Genomic DNA, 19,734 nt, shown 5'->3' with positions numbered 1-19,734 from the left:
GAGAATCTGGGACATGGGTAGTATCTTTCTTTTTAGTGGTGTGTGTATGTCATCCTTCTTGTCCGTCGACGATCAGGCAACTGACAATAGCCATGACGACTCTTGATGTCCCGGGTGTGTAGACTTAAAAGATTTCCCAGGATCCGGTACCTCAAAAAGAGGCACAATCGTGGGAAAGTCAGGAAAAGGTGTCAGCCAATGTGAATGTTTATGACGGTGGTCACTCTACTGGTGGTTACTTACACACCCACACTGGGGGTGTCAACGCACCTGCATTTCACCTCTATCAAGAATTATTTTAATTTTTTTACACAGCAACGAGTGCAAACTACAACAAACGGTTCGAGAAGTGCTGGCTAAAAGTGCCGTAAGAAACGAAACAGCATTTAAAAAGCCACTTTGTTGTTGTTACATTATTCTGAAAACGTGAACGTGATTGTCAACAACAACAACAAAAAAAAAACCACCGAGACAATAACCAGAGCTGCAGCATAAAACGCAGAGCGCGATATCAGTGAAGGCCAACCACGGGCAGTGTGAGTGAGCACATTTCTTTACACGGTACACCTGGTGGCCACCAGGCCCTCAAATCCCACAACGGCTGCCCCCCTCCTTTACTCCGCGTCAGCTGCCCTCCGCTGCCCGGCGTGCCCCGGGTCCCGTGCGCCGCTGCCGCTGCCACCGCCACCCCGCGGCAGGCTCTCTGCGCCGCTGCCCTCCGCGGACACCCTGCGCGAGCTGCCCGCGCTGCCCGGCATGGGCAGCTCTTGAACGCTGCTGCTGCTGTTGCTGCTGCTGCAGCTGCGGGCCTCGATCGATGCTCGACGGGGCCCACCGTCCCTCGTGCCGCCCTCTGCCGACACACGTCGAGGGCTGCTCTGAGCGCTGCCCCCTGCAGTCAGAACGCGGGCGCAGCTGCTGTTGGCCACGATGGATATTTTACGTCCGCCGCTGCCGCCGCCGCTTCGAAAGTGCAGCTTGCAGGGGCTGTAGTTGCTGACCCACGAGGAGATGCGGCAAGGGCTGTTGCTGCCACCTGCAGACAGGATTCGGCTGCGGCTGGTTTTCGGGAGAGGACTGCTGCTGCTTGTACCGCTGCTGATGCTGCTCCTGCTCCTGCCGCTGCCATCCGCCGTACAAGCCGCGCTGTTCTTGACCTGCTGAGCCTTTGTTCGGAGCCTGTGCACAGGTGTCGCGGGCACGGTTATGAAGGGTGAATGAAGGTGCAGCCCCTGCGATTCGTCTTGCTCTCACGCCGCTGGATGGAACTCGGAGAGAGAGAGAGGTCAAACATCCCCCCAGAAAGAGTTAATCTCTCTCTGGGGGATGTTTGATCTGGTGGTCTTCCACACTGGAAATAACGTCTCGAAGAGGGGCGAGGACCCACACTCTAGTCCAAATCTGTCGATGGACTCTGTTCGTACAGTACCTTTTGCCTGTATGTTGCTGGGTGGATGGAGGGGGATTTAGGTTGTGTGCCCACCCTTCCTCCTGCTCCACTAACCTGCGCTGAACAGCGCGTGGTGAAGTATGGCCAAACAACCCCCGACGTGGAGAGGAGGCCTTCATCCAGCAGTGGATCCCCCCCCCCTTTATTGTAAACGCAGTTGCTTGCGTGCAGACTTCAAAGGCCCCCAAAAACCGTCAGGTGGTCAACAACACAACGGCGCTGTCAAATTTGTGATAAGAGAAAAAAAAAACACGCTCCTTGACTTGAGCAAAGGTTATAAAGTGCTGGGGGGGGGGGAGACCCGTAGGATGGATTTCAAAAAGCTTTGGGCAATGTGGGGGACGAAGCGGAAAGAAAAGTGTTTTGACCCTCAGTTGTGGTGGTTGAGCACAGGGTGGAAGAGATGAGCGGAGCTGTACAAGGTCAGAGGTCACACAAATGACACAATACCTTTCATGGTTTCCCTCGTTGCAAGACAGTGGGTGGGTGCCGGGCTTGCTGTTTGTGAGCGCCTCCCAAATGGTAACCTGGAACGACAGAATATTTCTACAGAATGTAATTTCAATGTAGCATCAGGTGATCCTAGTGTCCCGGAGTTCTTTCCCAGCCTTCCACGTCGCACTGCGCTTGCATATCATGTCTTTGTGTGAACTGTGCCAGCTAGCATGGCAACTGTAGAGCAAGCAGATCTCAATTGGACGGTAGCCGATTAAAATCCTGGTTGGAGGTTGACTTGGCCCATCATCCCTCTAGGGTCGATTTGCAATGAATACCACTTCGTTGTGGGGAAATCAACAGTGGTTTTTATTTTATGTAAGGATACTCGACCCCGCCATGGGAAAGTGGAATTTCTACCACGGGTTCAGGGCTGTACATTGGAGATGACCACCATCTTGATAATCATTTGAGCAGGAAAAAAAATCGCTGACTTTGTTCGGTGCCACATTCTTTCCTCACTCTTATGCAATGCTCTTATGTAATGACGTGATGTCTGCTAGTCCTGAAAGTTTATTTTTAAATTACATAATGCCATCCAACGTGATTACCACCTACACTTGTCAAGCAGAGACTACCTGTGCACTGGCAGCATTCTGATTTAATAACCAGTTCTGAAATTGACAGCCAGTCCTTTGGATTTCAAAAAGTCAGCGATGTAAATTATTTGGTTTACATCAAACTAAAAGTTCTCCACGACATTAACATTTTTGGGGATTCTTCAGAAGAGGTTTAACAAACACACTGCAAGAAACATGCACTGGAAAAACAAGAGAGAGAGAGAAAAAAAAGATACGATCATTATTTGTTGAAAGGTTACATAATTACACACCCATTATTTTTCATTTCTGACAATTATCGGTCACAGTTGCAGTAATTCTGTTTAGAAGAGAAGCTGAAATTAACGTCGACTGTAATATTGATTTAATTTGGAGACCAGAACAATACACTTTTTAAGGTAGAGCATGACAGAAGATGTTACTTTTGTACTGTTGGATCTAATGGACTCGCATCCAGTTACTGTTTTGTATGCAGATCACTCGCAATTGCAACACATCAGAGATGTGTCTTCAGTGAAGGATACAGGGTGTTGTCCCCTGGGCATGAAGTCTACAGTCTTCCTTTTACCATTGGATATGAAGTCTAAGTTTTCCTTAATTGTATAATGACAGGCGTGATACAAAGGCAAACAAATAATAAAAAAGTGTAGGCACCTTTTTAACAAATTAAAATACTAATTGCATTTCAAATATGTTACAGAGGAATGGAAAAAAGACTAAGCTGGTGGGATGAGAATAAGAATTAAGACGTGCAGAGACAGAATGGCTACAAGCAGGAAATATTGAAGGATGCAAAGTGGCTTATACGGCACGTATCCTAAGAGGGTCATAGCTGGTGATATCAATAAGATGATTCTGTAAGGGACAATAGAAGGGAAGAGGATGGATATGGACCAGTTAACAGGACAATGTGAGCAGTTGGACAGAACTTTCCCTGAGAGAAATGACAATCACAAAATATGGAAAGAATCTGTCATGGACATCAACCCTCAATTATGAGGATGACGCCAGACAGATAAACTACAACCCTTAGTATCGCATTGCTCAAACATATTCGTCTACTAGTTTAACGATGAGTGTAACGCGGATGGACAGGAGTTCTATAAACGTAAGCTTAGCCAAACACGCTGATGTTGACTCGGAAAGACAACAACGAATAAATCAACAGTATTGCATTGCTCAAAAATATTCAAACACCAAATAGATCACCTTTTTGCAAGGCATCAAGTCTGCATTAGCCACACGTACTTGTGGCAAAACATGCAACAGACATGCTCTGCTAATTATAATATGCATTGTCTTTGACCGCTCTACCCAGCTATTAATGCTCCAATACTTGCATTGTCTTTGTACTGTTCACTCTTTGGCATTCTCTGGTCTAACACTGGTAAGACTTGGCCTAGTCTTACCAGTGTTAGACCAGAGTCTAGGCCTCGTCTTACCAGTGTTAGACCAGAGTCTAGGCCTAGTCTTACCAGTGTTAGACCAGAGTCTAGGCCTCGTCTTACCAGTGTTAGACCAGAGTCTAGGCCTCGTCTTACCAGTGTTAGACCAGAGTCTAGGCCTAGTCTTACCAGTGTTAGACCAGAGTCTAGGCCTAGTCTTACCAGTGTTAGACCAGAGTCTAGGCCTCGTCTTACCAGTGTTAGACCAGAGTCTAGGCCTCGTCTTACCAGTGTTAGACCAGAGTCTAGGCCTAGTCTTACCAGTGTTAGACCAGAGTCTAGGCCTAGTCTTACCAGTGTTAGACCAGAGTCTAGGCCTCGTCTTACCAGTGTTAGACCAGAGTCTAGGCCTCGTCTTACCAGTGTTAGACCAGAGTCTAGGCCTAGTCTTACCAGTGTTAGACCAGAGTCTAGGCCTAGTCTTACCAGTGTTAGACCAGAGTCTAGGCCTCGTCTTACCAGTGTTAGACCAGAGTCTAGGCCTCGTCTTACCAGTGTTAGACCAGAGTCTAGGCCTCGTCTTACCAGTGTTAGACCAGAGTCTAGGCCTAGTCTTACCAGTGTTAGACCAGAGTCTAGGCCTCGTCTTACCAGTGTTAGACCAGAGTCTAGGCCTCGTCTTACCAGTGTTAGACCAGAGTCTAGGCCTAGTCTTACCAGTGTTAGACCAGAGTCTAGGCCTCGTCTTACCAGTGTTAGACCAGAGTCTAGGCCTAGTCTTACCAGTGTTAGACCAGACACTAGGCCTCGTCTTACCAGTGTTAGACCAGAGTCTAGGCCTCGTCTTACCAGTGTTAGACCAGAGTCTAGGCCTAGTCTTACCAGTGTTAGACCAGAGTCTAGGCCTCGTCTTACCAGTGTTAGACCAGAGTCTAGGCCTCGTCTTACCAGTGTTAGACCAGAGTCTAGGCCTAGTCTTACCAGTGTTAGACCAGAGTCTAGGCCTCGTCTTACCAGTGTTAGACCAGACACTAGGCCTCGTCTTACCAGTGTTAGACCAGAGTCTAGGCCTCGTCTTACCAGTGTTAGACCAGAGTCTAGGCCTCGTCTTACCAGTGTTAGACCAGACACTAGGCCTCGTCTTACCAGTGTTAGACCAGAGTCTAGGCCTAGTCTTACCAGTGTTAGACCAGAGTCTAGGCCTCGTCTTACCAGTGTTAGACCAGAGTCTAGGCCTAGTCTTACCAGTGTTAGACCAGAGTCTAGGCCTAGTCTTACCAGTGTTAGACCAGAGTCTAGGCCTCGTCTTACCAGTGTTAGACCAGAGTCTAGGCCTAGTCTTACCAGTGTTAGACCAGAGTCTAGGCCTCGTCTTACCAGTGTTAGACCAGAGTCTAGGCCTCGTCTTACCAGTGTTAGACCAGAGTCTAGGCCTCGTCTTACCAGTGTTAGACCAGAGACTAGGCCTCGTCTTACCAGTGTTAGACCAGAGTCTAGGCCTAGTCTTACCAGTGTTAGACCAGAGTCTAGGCCTCGTCTTACCAGTGTTAGACCAGAGTCTAGGCCTAGTCTTACCAGTGTTAGACCAGAGTCTAGGCCTAGTCTTACCAGTGTTAGACCAGAGACTAGGCCTAGTCTTACCAGTGTTAGACCAGAGTCTAGGCCTAGTCTTACCAGTGTTAGACCAGAGTCTAGGCCTAGTCTTACCAGTGTTAGACCAGAGTCTAGGCCTCGTCTTACCAGTGTTAGACCAGAGTCTAGGCCTCGTCTTACCAGTGTTAGACCAGAGTCTAGGCCTCGTCTTACCAGTGTTAGACCAGAGTCTAGGCCTCGTCTTACCAGTGTTAGACCAGAGTCTAGGCCTAGTCTTACCAGTGTTAGACCAGAGTCTAGGCCTCGTCTTACCAGTGTTAGACCAGAGTCTAGGCCTAGTCTTACCAGTGTTAGACCAGAGTCTAGGCCTCGTCTTACCAGTGTTAGACCAGACACTAGGCCTCGTCTTACCAGTGTTAGACCAGAGTCTAGGCCTCGTCTTACCAGTGTTAGACCAGAGTCTAGGCCTCGTCTTACCAGTGTTAGACCAGACACTAGGCCTCGTCTTACCAGTGTTAGACCAGAGTCTAGGCCTCGTCTTACCAGTGTTAGACCAGAGACTAGGCCTCGTCTTACCAGTGTTAGACCAGAGACTAGGCCTAGTCTTACCAGTGTTAGACCAGAGACTAGGCCTCGTCTTACCAGTGTTAGACCAGAGTCTAGGCCTCGTCTTACCAGTGTTAGACCAGAGACTAGGCCTCGTCTTACCAGTGTTAGACCAGAGTCTAGGCCTAGTCTTACCAGTGTTAGACCAGAGACTAGGCTTAGTCTTACCAGTGTTAGACCAGAGACTAGGCCTCGTCTTACCAGTGTTAGACCAGACACTAGGCCTCGTCTTACCAGTGTTAGACCAGAGACTAGGCCTCGTCTTACCAGTGTTAGACCAGAGACTAGGCCTCGTCTTACCAGTGTTAGACCAGAGTCTAGGCCTCGTCTTACCAGTGTTAGACCAGAGTCTAGGCCTCGTCTTACCAGTGTTAGACCAGAGTCTAGGCCTAGTCTTACCAGTGTTAGACCAGAGTCTAGGCCTAGTCTTACCAGTGTTAGACCAGACACTAGGCCTCGTCTTACCAGTGTTAGACCAGAGTCTAGGCCTCGTCTTGCCAGTGTTAGACCAGAGTCTAGGCCTCGTCTTACCAGTGTTAGACCAGAGTCTAGGCCTAGTCTTACCAGTGTTAGACCAGAGTCTAGGCCTCGTCTTACCAGTGTTAGACCAGAGTCTAGGCCTCGTCTTGCCAGTGTTAGACCAGAGTCTAGGCCTAGTCTTACCAGTGTTAGACCAGAGTCTAGGCCTAGTCTTACCAGTGTTAGACCAGAGTCTAGGCCTAGTCTTACCAGTGTTAGACCAGAGTCTAGGCCTCGTCTTACCAGTGTTAGACCAGAGTCTAGGCCTCGTCTTACCAGTGTTAGACCAGAGTCTAGGCCTAGTCTTACCAGTGTTAGACCAGAGACTAGGCCTCGTCTTACCAGTGTTAGACCAGAGTCTAGGCCTCGTCTTACCAGTGTTAGACCAGAGTCTAGGCCTCGTCTTACCAGTGTTAGACCAGAGACTAGGCCTCGTCTTACCAGTGTTAGACCAGAGTCTAGGCCTAGTCTTACCAGTGTTAGACCAGAGACTAGGCCTCGTCTTACCAGTGTTAGACCAGAGTCTAGGCCTAGTCTTACCAGTGTTAGACCAGAGACTAGGCCTCGTCTTACCAGTGTTAGACCAGAGTCTAGGCCTCGTCTTACCAGTGTTAGACCAGAGACTAGGCCTCGTCTTACCAGTGTTAGACCAGAGTCTAGGCCTCGTCTTACCAGTGTTAGACCAGAGTCTAGGCCTCGTCTTACCAGTGTTAGACCAGAGTCTAGGCCTAGTCTTACCAGTGTTAGACCAGAGTCTAGGCCTCGTCTTACCAGTGTTAGACCAGAGTCTAGGCCTCGTCTTGTCAGTGTTAGACCAGAGTCTAGGCCTAGTCTTACCAGTGTTAGACCAGAGACTAGGCCTCGTCTTACCAGTGTTAGACCAGAGACTAGGCCTCGTCTTACCAGTGTTAGACCAGAGTCTAGGCCTAGTCTTACCAGTGTTAGACCAGAGACTAGGCCTCGTCTTACCAGTGTTAGACCAGAGTCTAGGCCTAGTCTTACCAGTGTTAGACCAGAGACTAGGCCTCGTCTTACCAGTGTTAGACCAGAGTCTAGGCCTAGTCTTACCAGTGTTAGACCAGAGTCTAGGCCTCGTCTTACCAGTGTTCTCTGGTCTAACACTGCATATAATTATCAGAGCATGTCTGTTTGCATGTTTTGCCACAAGTACGTGTCGTTAATGCAGACTTGATTCCTTGCAAAAAGTATCTATTTGGTGTATGAACATCTTAATACCTGCTTTATTGCCAGAAAAGGGTAAAACCTATTACCATTTTTCATAATTGTTGATACGGGCAAAAAGGTCCCATAGATATTAAAAATATTCGTCCCGCAGTTAGCGATGAGAGTAACTCGGATGGACAGGAGTTCTATAAACGTGTAAACTTAGCCAAGCACGTTGCGGTTGATTCGGGAAAGATAAAAAAAAACCATCAACAGCGCGATCCATGGCGAACGGCGTGCCTGGTCAGACTCGGTGCCAGCTTCCAGCAGGCTCTGGCGGATCGCAAACTGAAGCAGCGCGTCGTCCTCGTCACGCATGGGCTGCCTCTTGGCCTGACCGGCCACCGTGTAGCCCTTGGGCACCTCGAACACGGAGTCGTCCATCACCCAAGCCGACACCGGCGCTGCAAATACACCAACAAATGTGAGCAGTGGTGGAGGCTGTGGGCAGAGCAAGTGCGATTTGCGTCCCATTCCCACAGCCGGAGCACTCGCAGATGTTTGTTTTTTTCGTGCCCCGGAGGGATGGCGATAGATCTGGGAGAACGGCAATAATTTTGAACAAGCACCCGATTGCTGACGCCCTCTAAAGAACGTTCAGGATTTAATTTACCGGCAAAACAATGGTCTGCATTAAATCGGATCTACGCATCTCACAGCAGCTAAGCCCACCACCGCTTCCATCGCAAGTGACTATTCATAGAGTGCCCAGAGTGCAATTGTGGAAACGCCGACCAGACCATCGACCACACAGCAACGGACCAATGCGAACTCCATTCATCCGAAGCATTGAAACAATCCATTGCACATCAACTGAAGCCATTCTCCGGTCAACTAATCTGGACAGACATACGAGCCGCTTTCCATCCAGCCATGAGCAAGACGACTCAGAGATTATCCCCTGCTCCTGTTTGTTGTTGTTTATCCAGCAGGGCAGTTTTGAACATACGAATCCTAACTCGGTCCGCTCTAGTCTCTGGTTATGTATCACAGTTTGTGCACACAAAAATCAAGTGCCTTAAGCTAAAGCATGCACGTGTCAACGTTTCAAATGCAACATTATTGTAAATATTTATAACTTTACATTAAACCCTACATTATTACATCAGTTTAAGGTGCCAAGGAAGTTCTACAGAGGGGCTCTCTTTCCCAATACCATCCGAAATGCACTTCAGAGAGATGGGTGTTTTTGTCTTTCTGGAGCTCCCTCTCGTAGAGGCTCTTCTGCCAGCAGTGGGCTGCACCTTCACCACCTTCGACAGGCGAGTTCTGATGATGAAAGTGGAAAGTATTCTCAGTCTGTGTTCATGCTCAATGCATCCCCCGCTTAAGTATTTTGTTTACCCCAGGAAACCCTCAAGCAGAGTCTCAAGACTGTAATAATCATCGCTTTAAGCCAGTGGTTGTTAACCTGGGGTGCACGCACCCCCTGGGGGTGCAAGACGTGCCAGATTTGTTTTAGAAGTTAATTCATCGAAACAAAAACGAAGCACGGGCGTGTAAGCATAACTACTTTCATTCACCAAACCTATGTTTTTATTCACATTTAATTTTTTTTTACGATTGAGATACCAAAGGGGTGCAAGGATGCAGTAAAGGTCAAGAACCACTGCTTTAATAACAGGACAACAGAACCCAGACTGTCGAGTATTTTTTTTACCCCAGAATTTTTTATATCCCGTTCCTCGGGGGAACCATGGCAGTCGACATGAGTGGCGGAACGATGCACAAGGCAAACTCACAACAAGCTTGGGCCTCCCATGAGGCTCACGTGGCCCCCCAGGTTCAAGAAAAAATAAGAGGGGTATGCCAAAAACCAAGCTCAAATTCGGAGAAATAAACAAAAAGATAATCATCCCGACAACACCATGAAAATAAATGTAGTGAAATATAAGTGGATTATGTCTATTGTAATAAGTCTTATAATAGAGGTCCTATTCCCTAATTTCTCTTCACTCATTACACCTCTCTGCCGTGCATGTCTCTTCTGTAATCTTATGAGGGGTTCATGAATGTGGGGGGCACCCAAATATATTGGTTTTGGTTGGTGGGGGGGTGAGGGGGGGGGGTGCAATGTGCTAGCACCACCACTGATACTTCACTCCAGTGGAAGTGCTGTACAGAGTACATAACGTGTCAATCGTATTTAACGTCACTAGACCTGAGCTGGGTGGGTGGCTCGGAGGTCAGTGGCACTGCTGAGATCCTGGGTTGGTTTTAATCCTTCTAGCTGACAGTGATTAAACCAAGTTCTCAAGCGAGTTGCTGGTCTCAGCCAGGTCAACGGTGACTGCACAAAACGCAAGTTAAATTAGTTATTCATTTGGCTAAAGTCCAGCTCAGAAATTAAATATCTCTTTGAATCGCATGCAGTTAACGTGACTGCCATATGCCGAATGAGTAAGAAAGTGAGGCATTATACTCTGTGAACCAGAGTTTACTTGCAGGGATCTCCGATATCCACAGAGAACAACACAACGGGTTGAACTGCTCTGCCAGAGATCAGAATTGACTCTTCAATTCGTGACATGATACCGACAGCATAATCGTGATAAAATTGAGGAGAGAAAAACAATTAAATAAAAAAAAGTTACTCGGTCTGAGCAAGGCAAAAGGACAGAAGGTGAGAAAGACCTGGCTGGCTTCGACTGCCACGTGTTTGATGCCATGTGGGGCTTGTGCCAACTCTCACTCCCTGAGCTGTTGATGCTGCCCAGGCTGGAATTGTCGCTGCTGGGTGACGACTGGCTGTCGCTGTCGGGGCTGCCGCATGCCGACAGCGCCTCGTCGCCGCTGCCGTTGAGGTTCCCAAAGGTGATGCGGGCGTTCAGAATGTGAAAAAGTGGAATCTCTGCGGGGAGAGCGCAAGCCGCGGCGCTCCGGTTAGGACTCTGCGTAGCTTCGTCCCGTAGTCGGCAGTTCGAGAGAAGCACGTTGTCGCACGCTTGTCACCGAGAGCAAGACCACGATAACCTTTTTGCTGGCAACGCCAATTTAAACGCGTGCCCGGTTCATTGTCGCGAAAGGCCATGCCGACACCACGGAGGGATGAGTTTCCACGCGGTGGCAGCAGATTAAAAGATAAAGTTGTTTAAAACAAGAAGAAGAACACGTCTGTAAAGCTGTCCTCTGCTTGTTGCACAATTGTCCTTGTGTGCTTCTCAAATTAAATTCCGTGTTCTTACGAAATATTTAACGTCTGTTAAGTTTTAATTGGTTTTCTAGTCTATATTATTTGTTTGGCACGTAGGCACAATTCTGGCAAAATCGCAGCGATGATGCTGGATGTAATTACCAGTGAAATGTCGTACTCAAAATATAAATATTGTGGATTTACTCTCCAACACACCAGTGGGCTGAAGTAGTAATTAATTGACATGTTTTGTCTACATGATGAACCTTACTAAATGGCTGTGTCGGGTGGTGGGCGGGTTAATGACAAATTTATATTTGTGCGATCTAACCCAAAAAAACTTGATTACGAATAATTTGTGCTCTTTACCGCTACATTTTGCTTGGGGTTAAACCTCGTGAGTGACAAGCAAATTGTGGGTGACAGTGCATGTGAGTGCTTTTAATGTACGTATAATGGGGCTGATAACAGACAGTAATGTGTTTTTTATTGTTTCCTAAATTAATCATGTTACAAGTAAGAAACAGCTAATAATCAGCAGCAAAATAAAAAAGCCATGAATTTAGATGCAATACTTCATACTTCTGTTCCTATTTTCCCGAAGAATTGTTCAACTGCAACCCAGTTAATCCGTCCATGGATAACCAAGACTTTACATAAAAGTAAACATACTGGATATCTTTCGATTTAAAGCTTTCGTGACTGCAGGAATTCATCTTCTTGGTTCTTTCGGCAAAGTCACGTAGAATGGAAATAATAAAATAATAAAAATAAAACATAATAAAATAATTCTCACGACGTTTCGGCCACAATGCGACAGACCTGTTCTCCACCTGAGGACGGCTGCTTGCGTTGTGGCCGAAACGTCGTGAGAATTATTTTATGATGTTTTATTTTTATTATTTTATTATTTCCCTTCTACGTGACTTTACCGAAAGAACCAAGAAGATATTGGATATCTACACACTGCAGAGGTTTTCGTCGTTGAGCTTTGTGGTCCTTTCGCTGCGCTCTCTCGGGTTGCCCTGCGTTGTTGTTCGGTACGACATCCAACGTTTCGCTCCACGTGTCGATAGCTTCTTCAAGAACTGGACTACCGAAGCTCCCGGCACGTGGAACGAAACGTCGGATAGCGTGCTGAAACAACGCACGTTGCAACCCAACATCACATCGGAAGAGCTATATACGCGCGTACAATGCGTGTGTGTGTGTATGCGTATATACGAACAGCGCACCAATCTTCACGGGAAAGCCGGAGGGAAGTTTTAAGGTGATGAAATCCCTCAGCTTGGCGAAGTGAGTGTAGCTGATGGCCATTAGGTCGACAATGGGCATCACTTGCTCCACCAAGGACAGCGGGTGGTCCTCGCACAGCCACAGGTTGGCCTTGAACCTGACGAGAGGCACGAGGGGACGCGTCCGCACACACGTGCACAGTTACACAACGGGGAAGGGGGAAAACCGTGCACACGCGTGGATTCCGTGACGCTTCCCTCGGACACATTTACGAGCGGTTCGGAAGCCGACGACGGGTAACCATCAAGGCAAAATGCATTCGTGATTTTACAAGTAGTTCTTCTCGCTCTGGACGTGTTCCAAAACCACACAAGGGGGACGGACGATTACAGAAATAAAGACAAAGATCCCCCTGATAGCCTTTGCACCGTTGCGGCAAGTGCTGTTAGCGAGCGCCTAATGAAGGCTGGCATGGCACACGAGGGGGTGAGTGGCCAGTACCACGCTAGATATATACTGACACACAAATAACCCATGTGTAGCCCTCAGATCGTCGGGACAAGTACTCTTAGCGAAGTGCAATGATGGACAAACATCTTCCAATAAATGAATAGCAGCGTGAGAATGATATGGATCTGCAACCCCGCTCACGCGCGTGTGTACGCGCCGAGTCGGATGCGCACTCTCTACATGGATTCACAATTACACCTTAACGCGAGCAGATGAGCACACGCACCAGGAGGCATGGGCATCAAATGTTGCCATTCATGTGAGCGTCTCAGAATTAATGTCAGCATGCAGATGAATGTCTTGACACACCGAGATGTACATAACAATTATGGGCCTTGACCAGGAAATTTCTTTACAGGTGCCAGAAACTTAAATGTGCAACCACACATCCTTAAATACATATACAGGCAGTCCCCGGGTTACAGAAGATCCGACTTACGGAAACCCGACTTACGGAACTCAAACTTTACGGGAATGCTCCTATAAATCGTGTTTAAAAAAAAATCTATACGAGGAAATGTTTGCTTTAGTTACGTAAGCGCAAATAGTGCAGCGCGGTGAGGTTGCGGATGAATAATGGCGGAGCGAGGTGTAAGGCGGCTGCCCCAAAATGCTGCCTTTAACGAGCCCGAGATTCACGAGGATTTAAAGTAATTCGAATAGTTTCTCACCTTACGTAATTATTTTCCTTTTGTAACATTACGTAATTGTTTGTTTTCTGTACAGTATGTACTATGTGTGTGTCTGTGTCTGTGGGGAGCTGTAGTGTAGCGGTTAGCACGCAGCGACCCGAGTTCGATTCCTGCTGACGGCCAACACCAGTGACGATTATCTGAACCGGTCCTGGGACTCCCCTAGGTCGAATCAGCCTTAAATAAGTACCTGGTGCGGTGTGTAAACATCGCCACTGGGGAGACAAAGGTGGCCGGGCGTGGTGCTGGCCACCCACTCCCTCTTGTGCCGTGCCGACCTTCATAGGTGCTCGCTAACAGCACTTGCCCCAACAGTCCGTACAGGTTATACGGGGGATCTGTCTTTGTTTGAAGTCTAGGCCTAGCCTAATGCACGGAAAACATTGGGAATTGACTGCTTTCTGTTAACAATGAATGTTAAAATCAAACAGTTGGATACAGCGTATGTTCCATTAGTTTAATAATGGGTAGTGTTAGGGTAGATATTCGATTAAATGAAACAATCATGCCAAGTGCAGAGCGATACGATACAGGAAGCGATAGACATCGCAACACAACCAGTTGTATGCTAAGCTTTTAAAAACGTATATATCTGCAGCGTAGTAATTTTAACCGAGACTCGAGAATTGCCCTACAGACTGCGGTCTCGATCAGGAGATCCCAATGAAGCGGTAACATTCGATTCCAACTACCAACTCTGAATTTCAACATCACCGTAAACCGGTGGCCACCTTGAAAGGGCTGCAGTTCCTGAAAAAGATCTTAGCACGTGGAGCGAAACGTCGGACATCGTGGCAAACAGCACTCGGTACTACCGAAAAATACAGAGGAGAGCTGTACAACAGTGACTGTAAAAAAGTACAAAGTAGTCACTTGGAAGTGATTTTGGGCGAAGATTAACGTCAGACAGAAGGCCTGCTCTGAATGAGGATCTATTGCCTGCCCTGCAGGAGGTTTATGTGTGATGCTTCTGATCTGTCCACCATTGGATTAATTGGTCTCAAGACCAGCACCAGATTTTCACACTTTGCGCCCCCCTCATGCACTATTGCACCGGCACATGTCCCACCGCAGCACAGAGTCTTTTCGTTTTCTGTCCTGGGTCCTTGGCGCAAGGGTCTATGAACTGCCGACTGCCAGAAGACCATCCGGCATCGTTATCATTACTGGAAGGCACCAGGCCGACCTTGGGGGAAACATGTGTGACAAAACGCCACCGAGAGGATTCTGCCTTGGTGTGCACTGGACTTGCATTCCAGAGATCGTCTGTTCGATCCCTCAATGCGGAAGCTTAAAGTTTTCAAGTTTCATTTATTAGGTAGAACCCTGTGAGCCATGCGGCTCTTAAGTCGGGTGCAACCGCAACAAACAAAATATGAACACAGAACATCTTAAAGCGACGACGCGTAACAGAAACATCCTGGAATAAACCAGCAAATATTCCCAAAAAAAAATATTAAAACGCTGTGCAAAAATCTCAATGTGGTGCAAGTCAACAATGGCACAAGATTCTTAAACCCCCCCCCCCTCTGTCCACCAAAGCAGACGATCAATCGGCAAGTCACATGCGGTAGCTTGTAAATTGCGGGTGTTCCAAACTCTTCCAAGGCGTCTGACCAGCATGGAAGAGTAGGCCAAAAATACCCTCCAGAGGGACTTTTAAGTTCCCTCTAGTGAAGGCCCTTCTGCCAGGAGTGGTGTGAGCAGGCAATTGCAGGGCTGCACCTTTACCTTTTTACCATCCATTACTGCCAGCTACAACCGTGAGTTTTGCTGAATCTAAATTGTGACGAAACACGAGCCTGGTACCATGTGCCGATGGACATTAGAGGTTGGGAACAGAAAATCCACGCGAATTCCAATTTGGCACGTAGGTCCCTCAGCCCCAGCCAACTGGGGGTCCCCGCGTGGGGGGGGGGTGAAGATTTATATGAGGGGGGAAGAGTCGGGGGAGGGGAGAGAAATAACTAACATTAAGTCGTGCGGTAACGTCACGAGTGCAGTTTCATAATTTTTGTTGTAAAACAGATGTCGACATCCTGGTAAATGTTTGGCTGGAATGCGTTACACGATTCGCATCGCTTATCTAGAATTTGTTTAATTTACGATCCTGTACGCACATACGAGATGTTAGACATAGAATCATAAACTTTAATAACATCCTACACACAAGATTGGCACCACATGTTAGCACATTGACAACTTGTAAATGCGTGCAAATGTACTGCGTGTCATACTACACATCTGCCAGTGCACTTAAATGATAATTTCCAGAAAATTGGAAAAATCTATTCGAACAGCATTGGAAAACTTCGTGGAAAAAAAAAAGAAAAAGAAAACTAAAATAAAGTGAGATGCAGTGGAAAGAGGAGCAACGCTTTTACTGCAATCCCATTCAATGATTAATGGGTGAAACATGGTAGGTGCCATGCGATATATGAACCCGAGTTTGATTCCCTGCCATGGCTAACATCGGTGGTGAATATCTAAACTGGTCCTCAGGCTCCTCTTCACAAAAATAACCTGCATTCGCCACCAAGTGGCGGTGATGTCACCACAGCAAATGAGCCAGGCTAGGGACGCCATGCTGGCGAGATGTTAACTACCTCGCCTGGTATACAGGAGGTTGTGGGTTCGATGCCGACCCTGACTGACGCCTGCTGTAGATTAGGAGTTTGCACGTTCTCCCCGTGGTTGCGTGGATTTTTCTCCGGGCCCGCCGGGTTTTCCCTCCACATTTAAAAACAATGCGTTTAGATGATTTGGCTGCTATTAATTTCCACACGATAAGCCACTTTGTTGAGCCATGATTTGTGGCCAGGTCACTTCTAAAAAAGAGCTACATCGCTCAGTAAGCCTTACCTGGCAAAATAAAAATAGATAGACCATGAACCCACGTGAAGTTTTGAAATGTCGCTGGCAGGTCACGGGACAGGCCCAGATGCTACGGGTTCAGGAAAGCATCCTGACCAGCACGGCGAGGTGATGGTCAAAACTATCCCATTTACTCACACACAGCAGTGGATTGATGGAGTGCTGAATATTATCATCATCATTAATAATACATAATAACAACATGAATGATATCGTGCCAGGCTCACCGCTGCGTCTTCACGGTGAGCTCCACCGGGCGTCCGATGTCGCGTCCCCCGAGCGCGAAGCGGGGGTTGAAGTACTCGGTGGCCGTGATCGCCGTGGGATTGGTGGGGCTCGCCATCTGCGTGATCTGTGCCTGGGTGGTGGAGGTGGAGAGAGAAGGCCACGGATCGCAGCGCTATAACGATGGGCTGCCGATGTAGTTGCGGGTTTCATCTCCCAACACAAGCGGTGGTGCTGAAGTAGTAACTCATCAGTGCGCGTTGTTCACGTGACAAACCTTACTGATTGGCTGTGTCGGGTGGTGGTGTGTTAACCACACATATTATGATCTTGATTTGAAGCTTTCGTGACTGCAGGAACCCATACTCTTTGGTTCTTTCGGTAAAGTCACGTAGGTAGAAAAATAAAACCAAATCGCCTTGGCCTTGGCTCAAAATAATTATTTTTATCTTGTTTTATTTTTATACCTCCGTGACTTTACCGAAAGAACCAAAGAGTATGGACACATTTTATGTTTACGCGGTTTAACCCACAGACCTTGATTATGAAAGCCTACGTTGTTGCGTTCGATTCAAAACTGCTTCTCGTTCTCTCTCTGTCTGCTTCTTCCTAAGCGCCGCTCCACTTGGGGCAACTCTCCCCGCCGTCTCATTTCCGAAGTTCTTAGAATCCCCTTGGCTCAATTAATAAGTTCTTACAACCGCCTTGGCTAAATTGAGGACGTTCTTACAAGCGCCTTGGCTCAATTAAGATGTGATAACTGCAATTGGGCCGCCGCCTTTGTGCCCGTGCTCAGCAACCGTTATTAAAGTATATTTCTCAGTGGAGTCGATAGCAAACCATGGGAAGTTAGGCAAGTCTTAGTCTGCAGACTTCGTTAAGTTGTCTTAGCCTCTGGCCTAGTTGACTAATTTCGTCTACTATTAGTTATTAAATGTAGCTGAAATGTACAATATCAACCCCTCCCCCCACCACCACCGTTTTACACAAATGTAAAATGTGTTAGTAAACCATCTCGGTTTGTGCCATCATTCAGAATATTATCTTTTCATCTCGTCAGTCACAGTCGTGCTTATGTTGGTGGACAGCCAGTCGTCGCTGTGACCCTATGGTTTTATTCAACTCGCAGTCATTTTCCGACTAAATCACGCAAACCACTTTGCTGACGAATATATTTTCATCGGTAATTTTCCTAAACAAAATCAACGGTGGAGGTGCGCAAACAACACCGCTTCTAAAATGATCTCCGCGCCGCAGATATCGCCACTTTCCTTCCCGAGAGGGTCAGAACGTTGAGTCACCGTGCCACAGACGCCCGTGTTTTGTTTACAGTCTAGTAGATTTACTGACCTTTTCCTTAATACCGTCATGTTTGCCATCAGTTTATAACAAAAAGGGCTTAATCCTGAAAGGACAGTTGTAATCGCTTTAGTTCCACTGGATACACATCATCGAGACCAATTATTTGGTTTAAAGCAATTGCCTTGCACCCCCGTTGCTGATAATTGGAAAAGCATTCCTGCAACAATCTTTCACGGTTTGGGAATAATTCTTCACTCTCGAGCCATTTGCAAAATCCCAGTTCCCTAACCTTGAGCGACAATCTGTAAAAGCAATAAATGTGGCCCGTCTCATGTTACGGCGTGATGTTTAAAACGAACCTCGGACTGCGAAATGCACTTGTGTTTAAAGCAAAGCTGCTATTAATCAGGAAACGAAATGTTTTTAATTGCAATACATTTTGTACAACACTTTGGTGGCCAATAGGTTGTAAATTATTTTTAGAGCTGCAGTAAAGCTACTTCAGCCGTGGAGTATTGAACACAAACATGTAATTCCTCACCCTAAATTGCGGGTGCTTTTGCCTATGACCATATAACCCTGAATGCACCCAGTCTGATCAGACTTAGGAAGCTTATGCAGAGTTGAGCCTGGTCAGTGCTTGCATGGTGAACTGTTTTAGACTAAACTATTTTAAACTATAAACTATTTTTTTTATTTCATCAGGTAAGGCCCATTGAGCTATATAGCTCTTTTTCAGAAGTGACCTGGCCACCAACGATAGCTCAACGAAGTGGATTATCACGTGGAAATGTATCACAGGCAAATACTCGAAACGCGTCTTTCTAAATGTCGGGTGAAAAACCGAAGGCGTCAGAGAACCACACGACCACGGCGCGAGAGAGAGAGACACTCAAACTCCAAATATGAAGGCGTCAGTGTCGGGATAGTACCCACGACCTCATGTATACCAGGCGAGGTAGTTAACATCTCGTCACCGTGGCGTAGCTATCCGTGGTTGTGCCGTATTGCTCTTTTGTTGTGCGTGTGTTGGGAGCTCCTCCGGGAATTGAAACCGCCTCTTTGACCTCCAATGTACCTGTTACTAAGCTTGACACTTTCAGTGACAAAACGACTCTCAGCTAATCCAAAACTCCACAAGAATAAAGACGATGGCGCTCAGTGCAGGAGTCAATGACAGTAATACATTACATGTGTAGAGCGCCTTTCTGCAAGGCACTCCAGGCGCTGTACATCAAAAGTAATGAATACATGAATGCAATGTTGGCCAAAGGGAGTGAAAACTACATTTACAGAAAATAATTACCTGCTAAACATTTTTCACAAGCGTGCTCAACAGCCGAATAAATTTGATTTATTTCTTGGCCGTGATGACGTTTCTACCAAATCCAACACTAATTTTCACTTAGCAGTAACCTTTATGCGATTGAGAAATGCTCAAAATAAGCCTTTATAAACCGAGTCTCACTCCTCAAAGTAGCGCCAATGTGTTGTTTTCCCCCTGAACGCCAGTCATTATGCCATATACAGCTCATTGACCAGCTGTAATCAGATATACAAACTGCAACGCCTTCTTGGTTCTTTCGGTAAAGTCACGTAGAAGGGAAGTAATAAAATAATAAAAATAAAACATAATAAAATAATTCTCACGTTTCGGCCACAACGCAAGGCCGAAACATTGTGAGAATTATTTTATTATGTTTTATTTTTATAATTTTATTACTTCCCTTCTACGTGACTTTACCGAAAGAACCAAGAAGATGAATCCCTGCAGTCACGAAAGCTTTAAATCGAAATTTAAACTGCAACGCGTTTCACCCTGTCAATTTGACAGACTTGGCTTCAAACATTCCGCAACTGTCATTGTGAGCGGACCGCGCGTACGTGAGTTTGTGTGCGACGTTTAAAAAAAATTGCATTTTTGAAGCGA

At 46.9% G+C, this 19,734-nt stretch overlaps 1 protein-coding gene across 1 annotated transcript in view; it reads right to left on the bottom strand.

Moving 5' to 3' along the window:
* Window positions 1-308: 308 nt before the first annotated feature.
* The window catches only part of LOC144719462 (ankyrin repeat domain-containing protein 13B-like), a 56,261-nt gene continuing 36,835 nt past the window's right edge, over window positions 309-19,734 (bottom strand). The window contains exons 10-15 of the mRNA XM_078595393.1: window positions 16,505-16,635; window positions 12,201-12,358; window positions 10,525-10,683; window positions 8,073-8,236; window positions 1,901-1,977; window positions 309-1,179 (exon numbers count right to left, since the gene is read on the bottom strand). Coding sequence (XP_078451519.1) covers window positions 615-1,179; window positions 1,901-1,977; window positions 8,073-8,236; window positions 10,525-10,683; window positions 12,201-12,358; window positions 16,505-16,635 — 1,254 coding nt within the window. The 3' untranslated portion in view covers window positions 309-614. The remainder of the gene's footprint in view (window positions 1,180-1,900; window positions 1,978-8,072; window positions 8,237-10,524; window positions 10,684-12,200; window positions 12,359-16,504; window positions 16,636-19,734) is intronic.

This window comes from Lampetra planeri, chromosome 6, assembly GCF_965212315.1.
Source record: "Lampetra planeri chromosome 6, kcLamPlan1.2.h2, whole genome shotgun sequence".
Classification (NCBI taxonomy): Eukaryota; Metazoa; Chordata; class Hyperoartia; order Petromyzontiformes; family Petromyzontidae; genus Lampetra; species Lampetra planeri.
This window is presented reverse-complemented; position numbering and strand designations above follow the sequence as displayed.